The sequence below is a fragment of the Vigna unguiculata genome, chromosome 2 (assembly GCF_004118075.2).
Source record: "Vigna unguiculata cultivar IT97K-499-35 chromosome 2, ASM411807v1, whole genome shotgun sequence".
Taxonomy (NCBI): domain Eukaryota; kingdom Viridiplantae; phylum Streptophyta; class Magnoliopsida; order Fabales; family Fabaceae; genus Vigna; species Vigna unguiculata.
The window spans coordinates 31,303,720-31,316,307 of NC_040280.1; the positions used below are offsets into that span (position 1 = coordinate 31,303,720).

Sequence of the window (12,588 nt, forward strand, 5' to 3'; positions counted from 1 at the left end):
TCATATTCAATTTGAATATTTTAAAACTGTAAAATTAGGATTTTATTCTATTTTGTTTGATGTGTTAGCATGTGAGCCAAATAAGCTTAGGTCAAATCCATATGTGGATATAATTTGATGGACCCATAATGATGTCGGTATATTTTATAAAACGATATTATATTTTTAAACTTTCATATTTAAATTTAAAATTATTTTTACTAATATGATTAAAATTTTTAAAGTACACACACACACACACACACACATATATATATATATATATATATATATATATATATATATTATTGATTTTTTACTTTTGAAACAGGTTAGAACAGCATTAAGCCATACAGGACCAGGTCAATCTATTAAGAAATGGACCAAATTGGGCTATACAGATTTGTCTAGTGAGGTGTATATGTGGGCCGGACGGACCATTGGGCAAATGAAAAATAGACAAGATTTCGTAAAAAAAAAATGTTTATTTTATCACCAAAAATCACTATATGCATTATTACCTAGTGGGAAAGAAAAGTATATAAAGTAATGGATGGTCGGTGCCGAAAGCTTGGCTTGTTCATAGCTCATAACTACTTTATTTATACTGTATATATTAGTTTGGAATGAAATATACTGTAATTTATGTTTTATTGAGATGTTATTATAATGAGAGAAAACTAAAATTTAGTGTTTATTAACAGTTTTTTACTATCATAAAATGGAATTGGGAGAAAACTAAACTTACCTGATATATGACGTTAATATTTTTTATGTCGAATTTTTCTCCTATTAATAATTTTTCCGAAAATTGACATTTTCCGAAAAAAAGAGTAATAATTAAAATTTAAAATAAAGAAGCCGAAAAGAAGTATATGAAATTATTAAATAATAAAAAAAAGATTGCGGGACCATCTTGCAGGTGGGGGCAAGGAATGCAAGATATGAAGAATGGTAGATTAGAGATATTAAAGAAGAGAAGTTAATGGAAAGATAATCAGAAAGAAAGTCCACATCAACAACCATTCTCTGTTTAACCTCACTTCAAATTCTATTCACGCAACTACCGATACATTCTCTTTTAACTTCTATTCACGCATCCAATTCAATCCCTCTAATTTGACTCCAATTCTATGTCTCCAAGGACAAGTTCGCCGGTTGGTTCGGTTCGGAGAAATAAGCCGCGGCAACCGTTGCCGTCGCCCCGTCGCCGGACGAACAACAAGCCGAAGCCTGTCAAGGTCTTGAAGCGCTGCTCATCGGCGCCTCTGCTTACACGACGAGAAAACGGCGATGCTCACGGCCATTATTGGAATAGTGGAACGTTTTTCCGACCTAAAACGTTTTCTGACGCCTTTCTCTCTTCCCCTTCTCCCCTTTCCTCTCCGCGGATTCACACTAAACAGGTTACTCTCAACTTTACTAAACGCTCCTTCTTCGTTTTAATTAATTAATTAATTACTTATTATTATCATTGTCATGAAAGTAGAAATGTTCGCTTTTTGCAACGATTTTCAACGAACATAATTTGCTCTCCGGATAGGGTTGAATGATTATAAATTGCGTTGGTGGGATGGGATAAACATCTAATTTTGATAAATCCTTTCATATATCTTGCATGACAAGGTTGCTTAATCTGCTGTCTGATCAGCGAGAGTCTGTCTAAGACGTTTCTTTTCGTTTGAGGAAAACCCGAAAGGGAAGTTTGGTATGAATAACTAAGCTAATCTAAACTGTATTTCTTTTATCATGTGGTCCAAAATTGGAATCAATCCTGAAGTTTTGGCCAAGCACTGTTATTGTTCTGTAAGGTTTAAGACAGAGCAGGGTCAAACGTGAGGGAGAGAGTTTTTTTTTTTTTTTTCTCTCGTTGTCTCTCAAACTTGCCATTGGTTTTGCTTTTAGTTTACGCAAGAATATTAATAGCCTGAAAAACTTTAGAGATGGCGTGAAGAATATCATATCAAGCATACCTTATCTACCGAGTTTATCAAGATTCCAAACCACGAACATAATTTAAATTTATGCATGAGAGTGATCGCTAGTAGTACAGCATCTCACAATTTAGTCAGACCAACCTTGCATAAAACAACTTTATTGTGAGTTATTTTTTAAGAAAGTAATTACGATGTTTGATTACTTAAATCTTTTATCAGCATGGAATGTCTTTTTGTTTATGCCATTTGGGGTTAAATGAACATGGTGTGTGTAATTTAATAATCTATAGCACCTCAAGTGATAAGGATTTAAATATTAGACTTAGTGACGTAGTATGCATGGCTTTTAACCAATGACTACTAAAAATAAAGACTAATTGGCATGCTAAACTTGGTGAAGCACAGTGATTGGTGATGTGTTATTATATTATTAGATAATAAAGGGGTACGACAAAGAGGCTAAGGTGGTAGTTAATGTGACCGTTGAGGGAAGTCCAGGGCCAGTTCGAGCCATGGTTAAACTGGGTTCCAGTGTGGACGACACAATCAAGCTTGTGGTAGATAAATATAGAGAAGAAGGAAGGAGCCCCAATATCAATCCTAGTATGACATCTTCATTCGAATTGCATCACTCTCATTTCAGTCTCCAGAGTAAGTCAAATTTTGAACATTTCCAGAACTAATAGTAAAGTTATAAATAGTAGTATAATTTTATTTAACCCCTAAGATGGTGGTGAAGAGGATTTTATTGGAGAGATTATTTATTTGGATTATGAACTTTGGTTGGAAGGTTTGGATAAATCAGAAGTGATTGCGGATGTGGGTAGTAGAAGTTTTTATCTGCGGAAGAATAGCGATGCTTCTTCTATTTTGAGTTCATTTCATTCGGGAAGTGCTCCCCTATTAGTGAGTCGTGCCTCTACTCCATCCCTACCAAATCCTCCTTCATTCTTCATCCCTTCTTTCTTTGCCCGCAAGATTAGCAAAATTGTAAGAAGAGCTCAGCGTCTTTGGAACATTGTTGTTTGCTCCCAGTGAGGACGCTCACAAATCTCTTCAATCAATGATGGGGAAAAGCAACAACTTTTATTATGTTGCCTTTCAACCTTTCATTACCTTTACCATTTTTTAGATTTTCGATTTTTTTAGACGTAATCATTTTTCTCACATATCAATGATTGAAATATAATAATTTCTCATGTAATTTACAGTGATGATTATTATTGTGAATGATAAGAGATGTGTAAGATACTTTGCAAAATTTATAGAAGATTTATTGTTTAAAAATATAGTTTTTGAACGGGATACAGTACAAAAAAAATACAATGTGGCAGAGAATGTATAAAAAAATAAATCAATGTTGCTTTAGAGACGCTGTTAAGTCTCCCGTCTATCGTATGAATTCCAAAATTTAATGTGTATAGTACTAATTTTTTAATTAATAAGTAAATATTTTAATACACTTTTTCATTAATAATTTCAATAAAATAAAATATTTAAAATAATCGAATTTAAGACAAAATTAAAATCTGTTGTAAGTAACTAAAAGCTAATAAAAATTTCAATCAAGTAAAACGTATTATATATGTATATGTATATAAACTGTTAATCTGTTATTTTAAACTAAAATAATTATATTTCTATTTTTACTCAAGACGGTTAATTCAAATTTAATTATTTTGTAAATTAAAACAGTTATCTATTTTAACCTTTTAATAACTACTTTCTTAAATTCAAATGATTATTTATATTAACAAGTTATTTAATAAAAAATATGTAACTTGTTTATTTTTATAATTATTTTATAGTTTAATAATTTTTTCTAGAATAAAAAAAATAAATACTAGGTTTCCATTAATATTATAATAATGCATTTTATATATTTCATATCTTATATGTGTAATAAAACGCTTTTTTTATTTTTTTTGAAATTAAAACAACTTTTTATTACTACTTGTTTGAACAAATTAATACAAAAACAAACTTAAATTTAGAAAGGAATAAAAAAAAGTGATGTTTGTGAAACATAAATTAATCGAAAATTAAGTGAGGAAAACCAGATGACATAATAATTGTACTCCAATGATAGAAGTTTGGGTTAATATTAGTCATGTTAACATATGAATGTATGTAATGAGAGAATATTAGTAATAAAATATAAATACTTTTTTAATTCTTAAACCATAGAGAATTTTAATTTTAATTTTTAAAATTTCTCTTTATAAAATTTGCAAATTTGAGTTTTGATTTCTGTAAAAAAATCCAAAATCTAAAGTCGCAATTTTTATCTCTAAAGTTTGTTGTAAAAGATACAGTTTTCTTAAAAGATATCAGACATTAGTATTGCATCCATCACAGAATACGATACCAACAAATGTCAAAATCTGGACTTTTAGAAGATAAAATGGAAGGATTATTAATTATGTTTTGGTAATGTTATTTGGATTAAAAACACAGTTAAACCTGAACCTTACAGAAGAATATTGGATGAATAGCATTTAACAAAGTAACCTAGAAAAAGGGACATGGTTGTTTGAGTTAGTGGTGTTGCGTGAATGGCGTACATGGCGTGCATGGCCTAGAAATGTAGAGGAAGGCGAAGACGTGCAAACTGCGGACGTACTAGGGAGAGGCTCCGGCTAACGTACGCCGAAGGGGGGAAGAAGGAGAAGAAGAGACAATGGACGATCTATTTGCTTGGCTCATCTCCTTCTTCCTCCTCATCGCCTTGCTTGTCCTCGTCACATACCAGGTTTTCTTCTTCTTCATCATCATCTTCCAACTCTTTCTTCAATCTTATATGATATGGAAAAACAATCTCTTACGTGATTGTTTCACGTTTGTTGCAGCTAATGTCCCTAGCAGACCTAGAATTTGATTATATAAATCCTTATGACTCCTCTTCTCGAATCAATAAGGTGGTTTTGCCTGAGTTTGCTACCCAAGCTGCCCTATGCTTGTTCTACCTTGTTACTCAGCATTGGATAATGGCACTCTTCTGTGCTCCTTATCTTTTGTTCAACGTTCGATTGTAAGTTTCTATCGATTCTACAGATAACTTTTCCTGCTTCATTGTTACAAGTTTGGGATTAGCTTTCCATTGCATGGTGTAGATATAGTTGCATACAAGTTGGTATATTGATAGCATGTTTTAATCCTTTGATCATCAGGTATAGACAAAGAAGGCATTTGATCGATGTAACTGAGATATTCAACCTGCTCCATTGGGAAAAGAAGCAACGGCTAGTCAAATTCTTCTACCTTGTTTTTACCCTTTTCCTCTCTGTATTCTGGTAACGTTAATTTGAAAACGCTTCGTTGTCTCTCCATTTTATATAGATTTTGTTAAAATGGATGTTTTTATATCATAATTGTTAATCCTGTTGCAGGATGATTTACTCATCACTGGAGTAGCAACTGTAGGTGATTGCTTGTATCATGGGGTTCTGCAAACTCACAGAAGCGTGCGCTAGAGCACAGTTAATTACTTTTCATACTGTTATCGTGAACTTTAGAGGTGAGTTACTGGCCTGTGTTGATTGTTTGTTGATACTCATAAAAAGTGGTAAAGAATAGTATTTTGGTTGTGTTTTTCAGAAGGGAAAAATTCAAGTTAGATTGCTTCGGAAAGAAGATTGAATCGGCATCCACATTACAAGCTTATGTTAATTCTCAGAATCAGAACGAAAGTGTGTTGATTCTTGAACCTACAGGAACAGCGGTATGTGGAGTTATGACAATGTTGTGTGCAAGAGTCTAATTCTGGCGTTGTAGCTGTGTCATTGAACCAATGCTGTGTTCTTGATATCAGTTTTTGTACATCTCTATTCTTAACTTCAACGGTCCGAAATCATTTCCGATCCAGACAATGGATTTATACATCTTAATTTTTATATAATACTAATTTTCTTATTTTTATTCAACTTAAAACTTAGACTCATTATTGAATATGTTAGCATTCATTGTATAATCTCATTTGAAAACGTGTTGGTTTTGGCACACAACAGGCATATATCGGTTCAAGATCCTTCCCAGAAGCAGCCAACAATCATCTTTTGTACAAAACAATATTAAATAAAACAATGTAATCAAAGACAACAACGCAGTGTGCAACTTGGATGGTAACGTTTAATGAACAAACATTGTTGGCCAGCTGAAAATGCGAGCCTAATTTATTTGCGCAACTTGGTGACTTGTCATTATCGTTATTATATCAGATTATGGGATCACTCATATGAACAAGGAAAACAACATCTGTTCTTAATAAAATACTGACATCATTTTCTTCTCTTTTTCTAACTGTTATTTCTTTGGCTTTGCATCATTGTTCATACTCCAAACGTATGTTTTCGCAAATGCAACGGCACTAATGTCTTCAAAGGGTAAGGCTTGCTGCTATAGAAAATTACTAAAATGTTTTTGTTGATTTATTTTCAGTCACTGGCTCTTTGTTTTTTTTTTCTGCTTTCTTTCCAACTTACCAGACAACAAAGGTAAACAAATCCTGAAAATATTACGTAGAGGTTCCATTGTTGGCATTTCATTTGTTTCTGTCTTTTGACCTTTTTCTTTTGTTTACTTTTTGTCCAATTCTTTAATAATCTACCTTTCGTTTGTTTTTATTTTTGTCTTCGTCACTAATTCACACTTCAGATGACATATGTTCATTGGTTACTGGCCTGATATATGTCTTACACATTAACTGATCCATAGTGAACAAGAATTATGACAATAATCAATTAAAGATTTTCATAACTTTTTAAGTTCCAATAGTTCGGTTGATTAAGTAAAATAAATGGTTCAGTTTATCAATTTGATGTTGACAAACTATCAAATTTTGTGAACAAACAGTATATACAGGTAAATTACACAGTGGATAGAAAGTAAATCTGTTTTCTTTAAAAATTTATATATGTATATTATACAGATATTATACAAACACACACAAATAAAATTTATTGACATATTATTTTAATAAGTTTACTGATATAATGTCAAATAATAACAATAATAATATATAATAATAATAATAATGATTATTATTATTATTAACGTTGTACATGTATGTACATATTTATAATATTATAATAATAAATATGATATTAAAATATTTTTAAATTAATATATATAACAATATATAAAGAATATTTCTTTTTTGTGTTCACGTTTCAAAATATCAATTTTACCCTTTAAAATGTAATTATTTATTAAATTTTTAAAAATTGACCATTATTTTTATAAACATTTTTATAAAATCGTCTATTTCTACTCTTCTCTTTCTCTCTATTTATCAACAATTATTCTCTCATCTTTTCTAATATATTTCACTTTATTTTTAATAAATATAATTTTATTTTATATATTAACTTAATAACATTACATTATCATCACCTACTAATATAATATCATATATATTTAAAAAATGTGTATACACAAGTGTGGCAGAGCAACTGTGTGAACACTAGTATACCAGTATATATATATATATATATATATATATATATATATATATATATATATATATATATATATATATATATATATATATATAAAGTAAGTTTATATTTATTAAAATAAAATGAAATTAGAAGTGAAGTGGAATGACGGAAAAAAATGTAATGTTAAAGAATGAAGAAAATTTAGCAGAATAAATATATTGTAATGAATAAAATAAAAACAATAATAACAGATATAAAATAATTTTTTTTTATATATATTTATAAATTTGAATATTCTTAAAAGTCAACGACATAACGCATTTAGTGTTCAAATTTCATTGAGGCTCGTTTTCAAACGCAAAAGAATGCATGTGAAAACTGCGAAAAGGAACAAAATCAGCTCACCTACAACTGCGACACTTTGCTTCATTGGCCTTTATCACCTCTTCCTTTTTTTTCCACATGCTTTCCTTTTCACTCACCACCGCTAACACCTCATTCATGCATGTTAGCCACGTTATGTCCATGCATAGACCATAGTCCAGCAACTCCATATCTTGCTGTTTCACTCATATAAACAGAGTTAGGTGTTAGGTAAAGTTTTTCCCCATATTTGTATTCATTTGGTTTTGGACGAAACTTTTTTATTCATCATGATTTACACTGCTGAACTTGTTGCTAATTGATTCATATGTCATTGCTGACGGAGAGCAAACTGCAAATACAAATATGCAGTATGATCACACTATCAACTATATCACTTTTTCTAAATTTTCAACATAAAAACCTTTGCATCGAATCATAAGATGATATCTTTGTTTGTCTTCAAAGTTAATCAAGATTTAATTAAAGACCCAGTATTAAGTTTCTTCCACCCTGCTATAATCAAGATGAATTCTTTTGAAAGCAATCGAGGTGAATTGACCAAATGTGACTGTATAAACCAAAAATATGCATTCACGCCTCCTTTTTGGTTGCTTTAGAATACATTCAATTGACCAAATGTAGAAGAAAAAAAAAACTTTTAGTTTCAACTTAATTGACATTTTGAAATATTCAGAATATATAATTTATTACTTATTTAATATCCTTTCATTCAACGATAGCACACTAGTCTTTTTCGTTATTTCACAAAATTTTATTATTCCAATAACTAAGTACAATTGTCTAACTTTTCTTACAATAGATAAGGACATTGCACTAAAGTCAATTATTTTGTTTTCTATACCTTTATGTTCAACAACAATTAAAACAAGCCAATTGCTTATGCTACTTAAACCGTCCAACATAAAAAATGTGAACAAATTATATGTAATTCATTTTTTATTTTACAAAAAACTTATCTTTTGTTAAGAGATAACAAATAAATATAAAAATCATTCACATAGAATATTTGTTAGACAAGTGACATGTGGGGTGTAAAGAGTGAAAGGCGAAAAGAAAAAAAGTGTTGAATTTAGAAATAGTAAACCATAGAATAGGAGGAAATATGGATATGTACACGAGTCTAGTGCTAAGGGAACAATGAACCCAATTTGTTGTTTCTCTACCTAAACTTGTGCCTCTGCCACCAGGAATCTAATTCTATATTCTTCTCTCACATTAACAACCTTCCCAACTGAGCTCTGAACACCTTTCCGCAATAACCAAAATCTGTTCTAATTAAAAGGAGCATTTAAAACGGTGGGCACCCCAATCCACCACAGCTGTACATTTACCTATCTGTTTCCACCTACCAAACCCAACCCAACCAACTAAAACAACCGCCATCACCAAATTCTACCTTTCAACCTTTCTGCACACAACCCAAATCTGAAGCAAAGAATAGTATGCTACAAAAAAGATGCATAGAAAACATCACCCCCTAAGTTCCTGTGTTTTAGCCTGACTCAGGAACAGGATTTGATTAATCCCAAACTATACAGATTTCTTTTCACCAGACTCCCTATGGAAAACAACACTGCCCCACCAATTCCAACTGCTTGATCCTCTCTCTGCATCCCCTGATGATTTACCAACGGCAATTCCTTCACTTCTAAGTAGCTTAACCCAATTTTCTGCCTCAGGGATTCGATAATTTTTGCATCAGCTGGATTTCCAATGGCATCAGTTACATAGAATACATTTGTAGCCATATTCCCTACTGTGGATATCTCAGCCCTGGTCACATTGAGACCATTCTCGCGGAAAGTTCTCATTACTTCTGCTAGAAGCCCCTGCCTGTCTTCTTTACATAACTCTAGCCGAACACCCTGCAATCAAATAATTCAAAATAAAAATCTTCACCACTTTATATCAGAAGGTAGGTAATAACAAAACAAACGCCAGAGGAAACAAGCACGTACCTCAGATGCCCTTCTCTCCACAGCAGCTTTTAGGCATTGGATTACACGTTGTCGCTCTGGTTCTGAGCTAATTGGAGTGCCATCCTTGTGTCTTATATAAAACTCCTACAGTGAAGATCAGAACAAACTTAGTAACACAAATTAAGGAAGGGGAATAAACTAGTTTTGAGGGAAGGAAATAGAATAATCACCAAGTATGCTCTGTCATCATTTGTGTTAATAGTTGCATGAAAAACATCATATTCCATGTCTGTCAAATTGGATACCACATCGAATAAAAGCTTGGTTCGATCTTTGCACTGAACATTCACGACTGAATAGCCCCTTCCTGCCCAATTCTGAACTGTCACCACTGGCTTATCAGAAGTAACCTCAAGAATGGGAGTCCTTTCGTAATCACGGTCTGTAAACATCATCTGGTGTAGCCTTCTTTCAGTGTGCATAGCAGCCATAGAAACAGAAATTTTTGCACTTCTAATGTCATTGTCTCCCTTCAAAACATTTCTTAAGCGCAATTCAATCTTATTAATTTTCTGAGAGTCCTCAATAGTAGACCCAGAACTAGAGTCTTTTACATAGATCAAGGAAGCAATACGTCCATTGTGAGTCCAAACCTTCGCCTCAACCACATCACATTGAAGATCAGCCAGTACGGCAAACACCTCCGATAAAAGACCAACTCGGTCAGTTCCTGTCAATTCCAGCGCAGTGAGACCATTAGAGCTGGTGGTTCTCCCACACTGAATGCTCCCAAGTGACTGTCGTGAGAAAAATCAGATTAGATACACAATAAACACGATTTAAAAAAAAAAAAAATTCTATTTGAGAACATTGAAATTGTAATTCATTTAGAACTTGTAAAGACCATCAAATACCTGCTCAATATATTTTAAAACGTTTTCATCCGTTATCTTGTTTCCATTCTGGTCGGTGACATGAAAAACTGTCAATTGAACAGGCAAAAATATAAGTGCACAAGGCATTTACCCATCTCAGGAAAAGAAACCTGAACCAAACCAATTATGAAAAAATGAAATAACAATTGGCTTACCATCCATACACCATTTGCCATCAGCAGAAATATAGGCTTTCTTTATAGAAAGGTCCAGGTCAGTGAGCACTTGTACAGCATCCAATAAAATACCATGCCTTCTAGCACTGTCAACCTGTGAAATTCATTGAACAAAAAAAGACTACTGTTAATTGATTATTCTTTCTTTACATGAAAACAAAATATTTTTAGAACAACTTGTTTCCATCTGGACAAGAGTTTCGTGGGGAGGTTACCTTGACAAGAGTAGCTGAAGAGAACACGGAATTGTCAATAACAACCCTGTTTCAAATTAAAAAAAAAAAAAAAAAAAAAAAAAAAAAAAAAACAGAGTTAGCAAAATTGATCTGTCCCGTGATTTCTCCTCCAAACATTAAGATACAAAGAATGCAATAAAGGGAACAGTGACGTTTCACAAGAGCAGAAGGCCACACGCAATTAAAAAAAGTCAAAAACCTGTTAAATAGTAGCAGCAGACAAATCAAATTCAAAAGTCGGTGTGACTTTCTTTTAAAAAAAAAAAAAAAGAAATATACATCCTTTGAAATACTAGATGCAAGAAGAGCAAATGCAAAGGGCATAGACACGAAACATTCTTGTCTGCCAACAAGGGATTTCCCTGAAAAATCAACTAACACAAAAAAAAAAATAGCACCTAGTTTCGAATTATCAGTAAGGGGTCACGACCAGTCGGAGTAAGAACAAAATATCATGGCTTAATAATAATTTTTTGCAGAAAATCGTATAGTGTGTCCATAAATCAACACAAAACCAGAGTGAACTGAATGATGGCTTAAAATTACACAAAATCAGCTTCAAAACTTCTAGATCGTTGCAAAACATGGCAAGTTACAAACTATAGTCTGAACTAAAAGAATCAAAGAGGCAAAAAATCAACAAATGAAGAGTGGTATAATGGTTTACAAACCTGGGAGTGCTCATTCGTATAACAAGCTTTTCGTACTCGTCCGTGCACGCAGGCCACTCCATTTCCCTGTTGCGGTTCTTCAAGAGAGAGAAGGAAGATTCTGTATCTGTATGAGAACAGAACCAGAATGAAATTTAACAGTCTTTTTTCTTTTCTTTTTTTCTCTCTTCTTCTTCTTCTTCTTCCCTTAATGGAGTGTGCAACAAACAGTGACTCTGTTTCTCTCTCTATTTGCCTCCGTGTTTACAAAGAAACACCCTTATATATATCTTGCACCAATATTTTAAAGATATTTTATCTTGAGGAATTTTTTATTGATATAATTTAAAATATTTAGTATAGGGTAACCCTAGCATGTCTAAACACAGGGAAAGATAACACACAGCACTGTCACATGGCGTGACTAGCGCCTGCCGCTGACCCAACTTTCTAATTTGGTTGTTCTGTTTCAAATCACACCCCATAATTTTGTTAAATCCTTTTAATTAACGCTCTAATCTTGAATCATACCAGGATGACACGTGTCCTCTAAAACCAATCAGCAATCCAGCATGGACAACACGTGGGATCTGCACATGTCGGTTTACTTCCTCTCTACTCAACAGGTAGGAACATTTTAAGAGAGGGTTGAACACGTGGCGTGATTGAGTTGAAAACTGAATCGAGTAAACTTGGTAATTAAGGTGAGATTGGCCACCTCAATGATGACGTGTGCACGTGATAACACCGCTTGGATCTCGGCTTTTCCTTTAGCATTCACTCGTCTTAGTCACTTCTTTGATATTTTGCTTTGCTTATTATCATAATTTTTTTATTGTTTTTATTTTCATCTTGATATTTATTGTTGTTTATTTTCATTTTAATTTTAATCGATACAATACATATAGAACATTTTTTTTAAATTATAGAA

The 12,588-nt window shown here is 32.4% G+C and overlaps 3 protein-coding genes across 4 annotated transcripts; 2 read left to right on the top strand and 1 right to left on the bottom strand.

Moving 5' to 3' along the window:
- The first annotated feature begins 948 nt into the window (after positions 1–948).
- LOC114174349 (uncharacterized protein At4g22758) lies at positions 949–3,203 on the top strand. Its single transcript, XM_028059186.1, has 3 exons — positions 949–1,385; positions 2,351–2,567; positions 2,707–3,203. The coding sequence occupies exons 1-3, from the start codon at positions 1,113–1,115 to the stop codon at positions 2,952–2,954; spliced, it is 738 nt and encodes a 245-aa protein (XP_027914987.1). The 5' UTR covers positions 949–1,112; the 3' UTR covers positions 2,955–3,203.
- Positions 3,204–3,806: 603 nt separating this feature from the next.
- LOC114173253 (protein cornichon homolog 4-like) lies at positions 3,807–6,112 on the top strand. 2 transcript variants are annotated; one of them, XM_028057527.1, is made up of 6 exons: positions 3,807–4,668; positions 4,766–4,947; positions 5,087–5,209; positions 5,306–5,433; positions 5,514–5,637; positions 5,924–6,112. In XM_028057527.1, the coding sequence occupies exons 1-4, from the start codon at positions 4,597–4,599 to the stop codon at positions 5,328–5,330; spliced, it is 402 nt and encodes a 133-aa protein (XP_027913328.1). In that variant the 5' UTR covers positions 3,807–4,596; the 3' UTR covers positions 5,331–5,433; positions 5,514–5,637; positions 5,924–6,112. The 2 variants fall into 2 exon arrangements, with proteins under 2 accessions (XP_027913328.1, XP_027913327.1); XM_028057526.1 differs by lacking the exon at positions 5,924–6,112 and having other exon boundaries at positions 5,514–5,839.
- Positions 6,113–8,780: 2,668 nt separating this feature from the next.
- Positions 8,781–11,918, bottom strand: LOC114174111 (ACT domain-containing protein ACR8-like). Its single transcript, XM_028058871.1, has 7 exons — positions 11,679–11,918; positions 10,987–11,032; positions 10,751–10,865; positions 10,575–10,642; positions 9,891–10,457; positions 9,700–9,804; positions 8,781–9,606 (listed from the first exon to the last, which is right to left on the bottom strand). The coding sequence occupies exons 1-7, from the start codon at positions 11,738–11,740 to the stop codon at positions 9,244–9,246; spliced, it is 1,326 nt and encodes a 441-aa protein (XP_027914672.1). The 5' UTR covers positions 11,741–11,918; the 3' UTR covers positions 8,781–9,243.
- Positions 11,919–12,588: the final 670 nt, after the last annotated feature.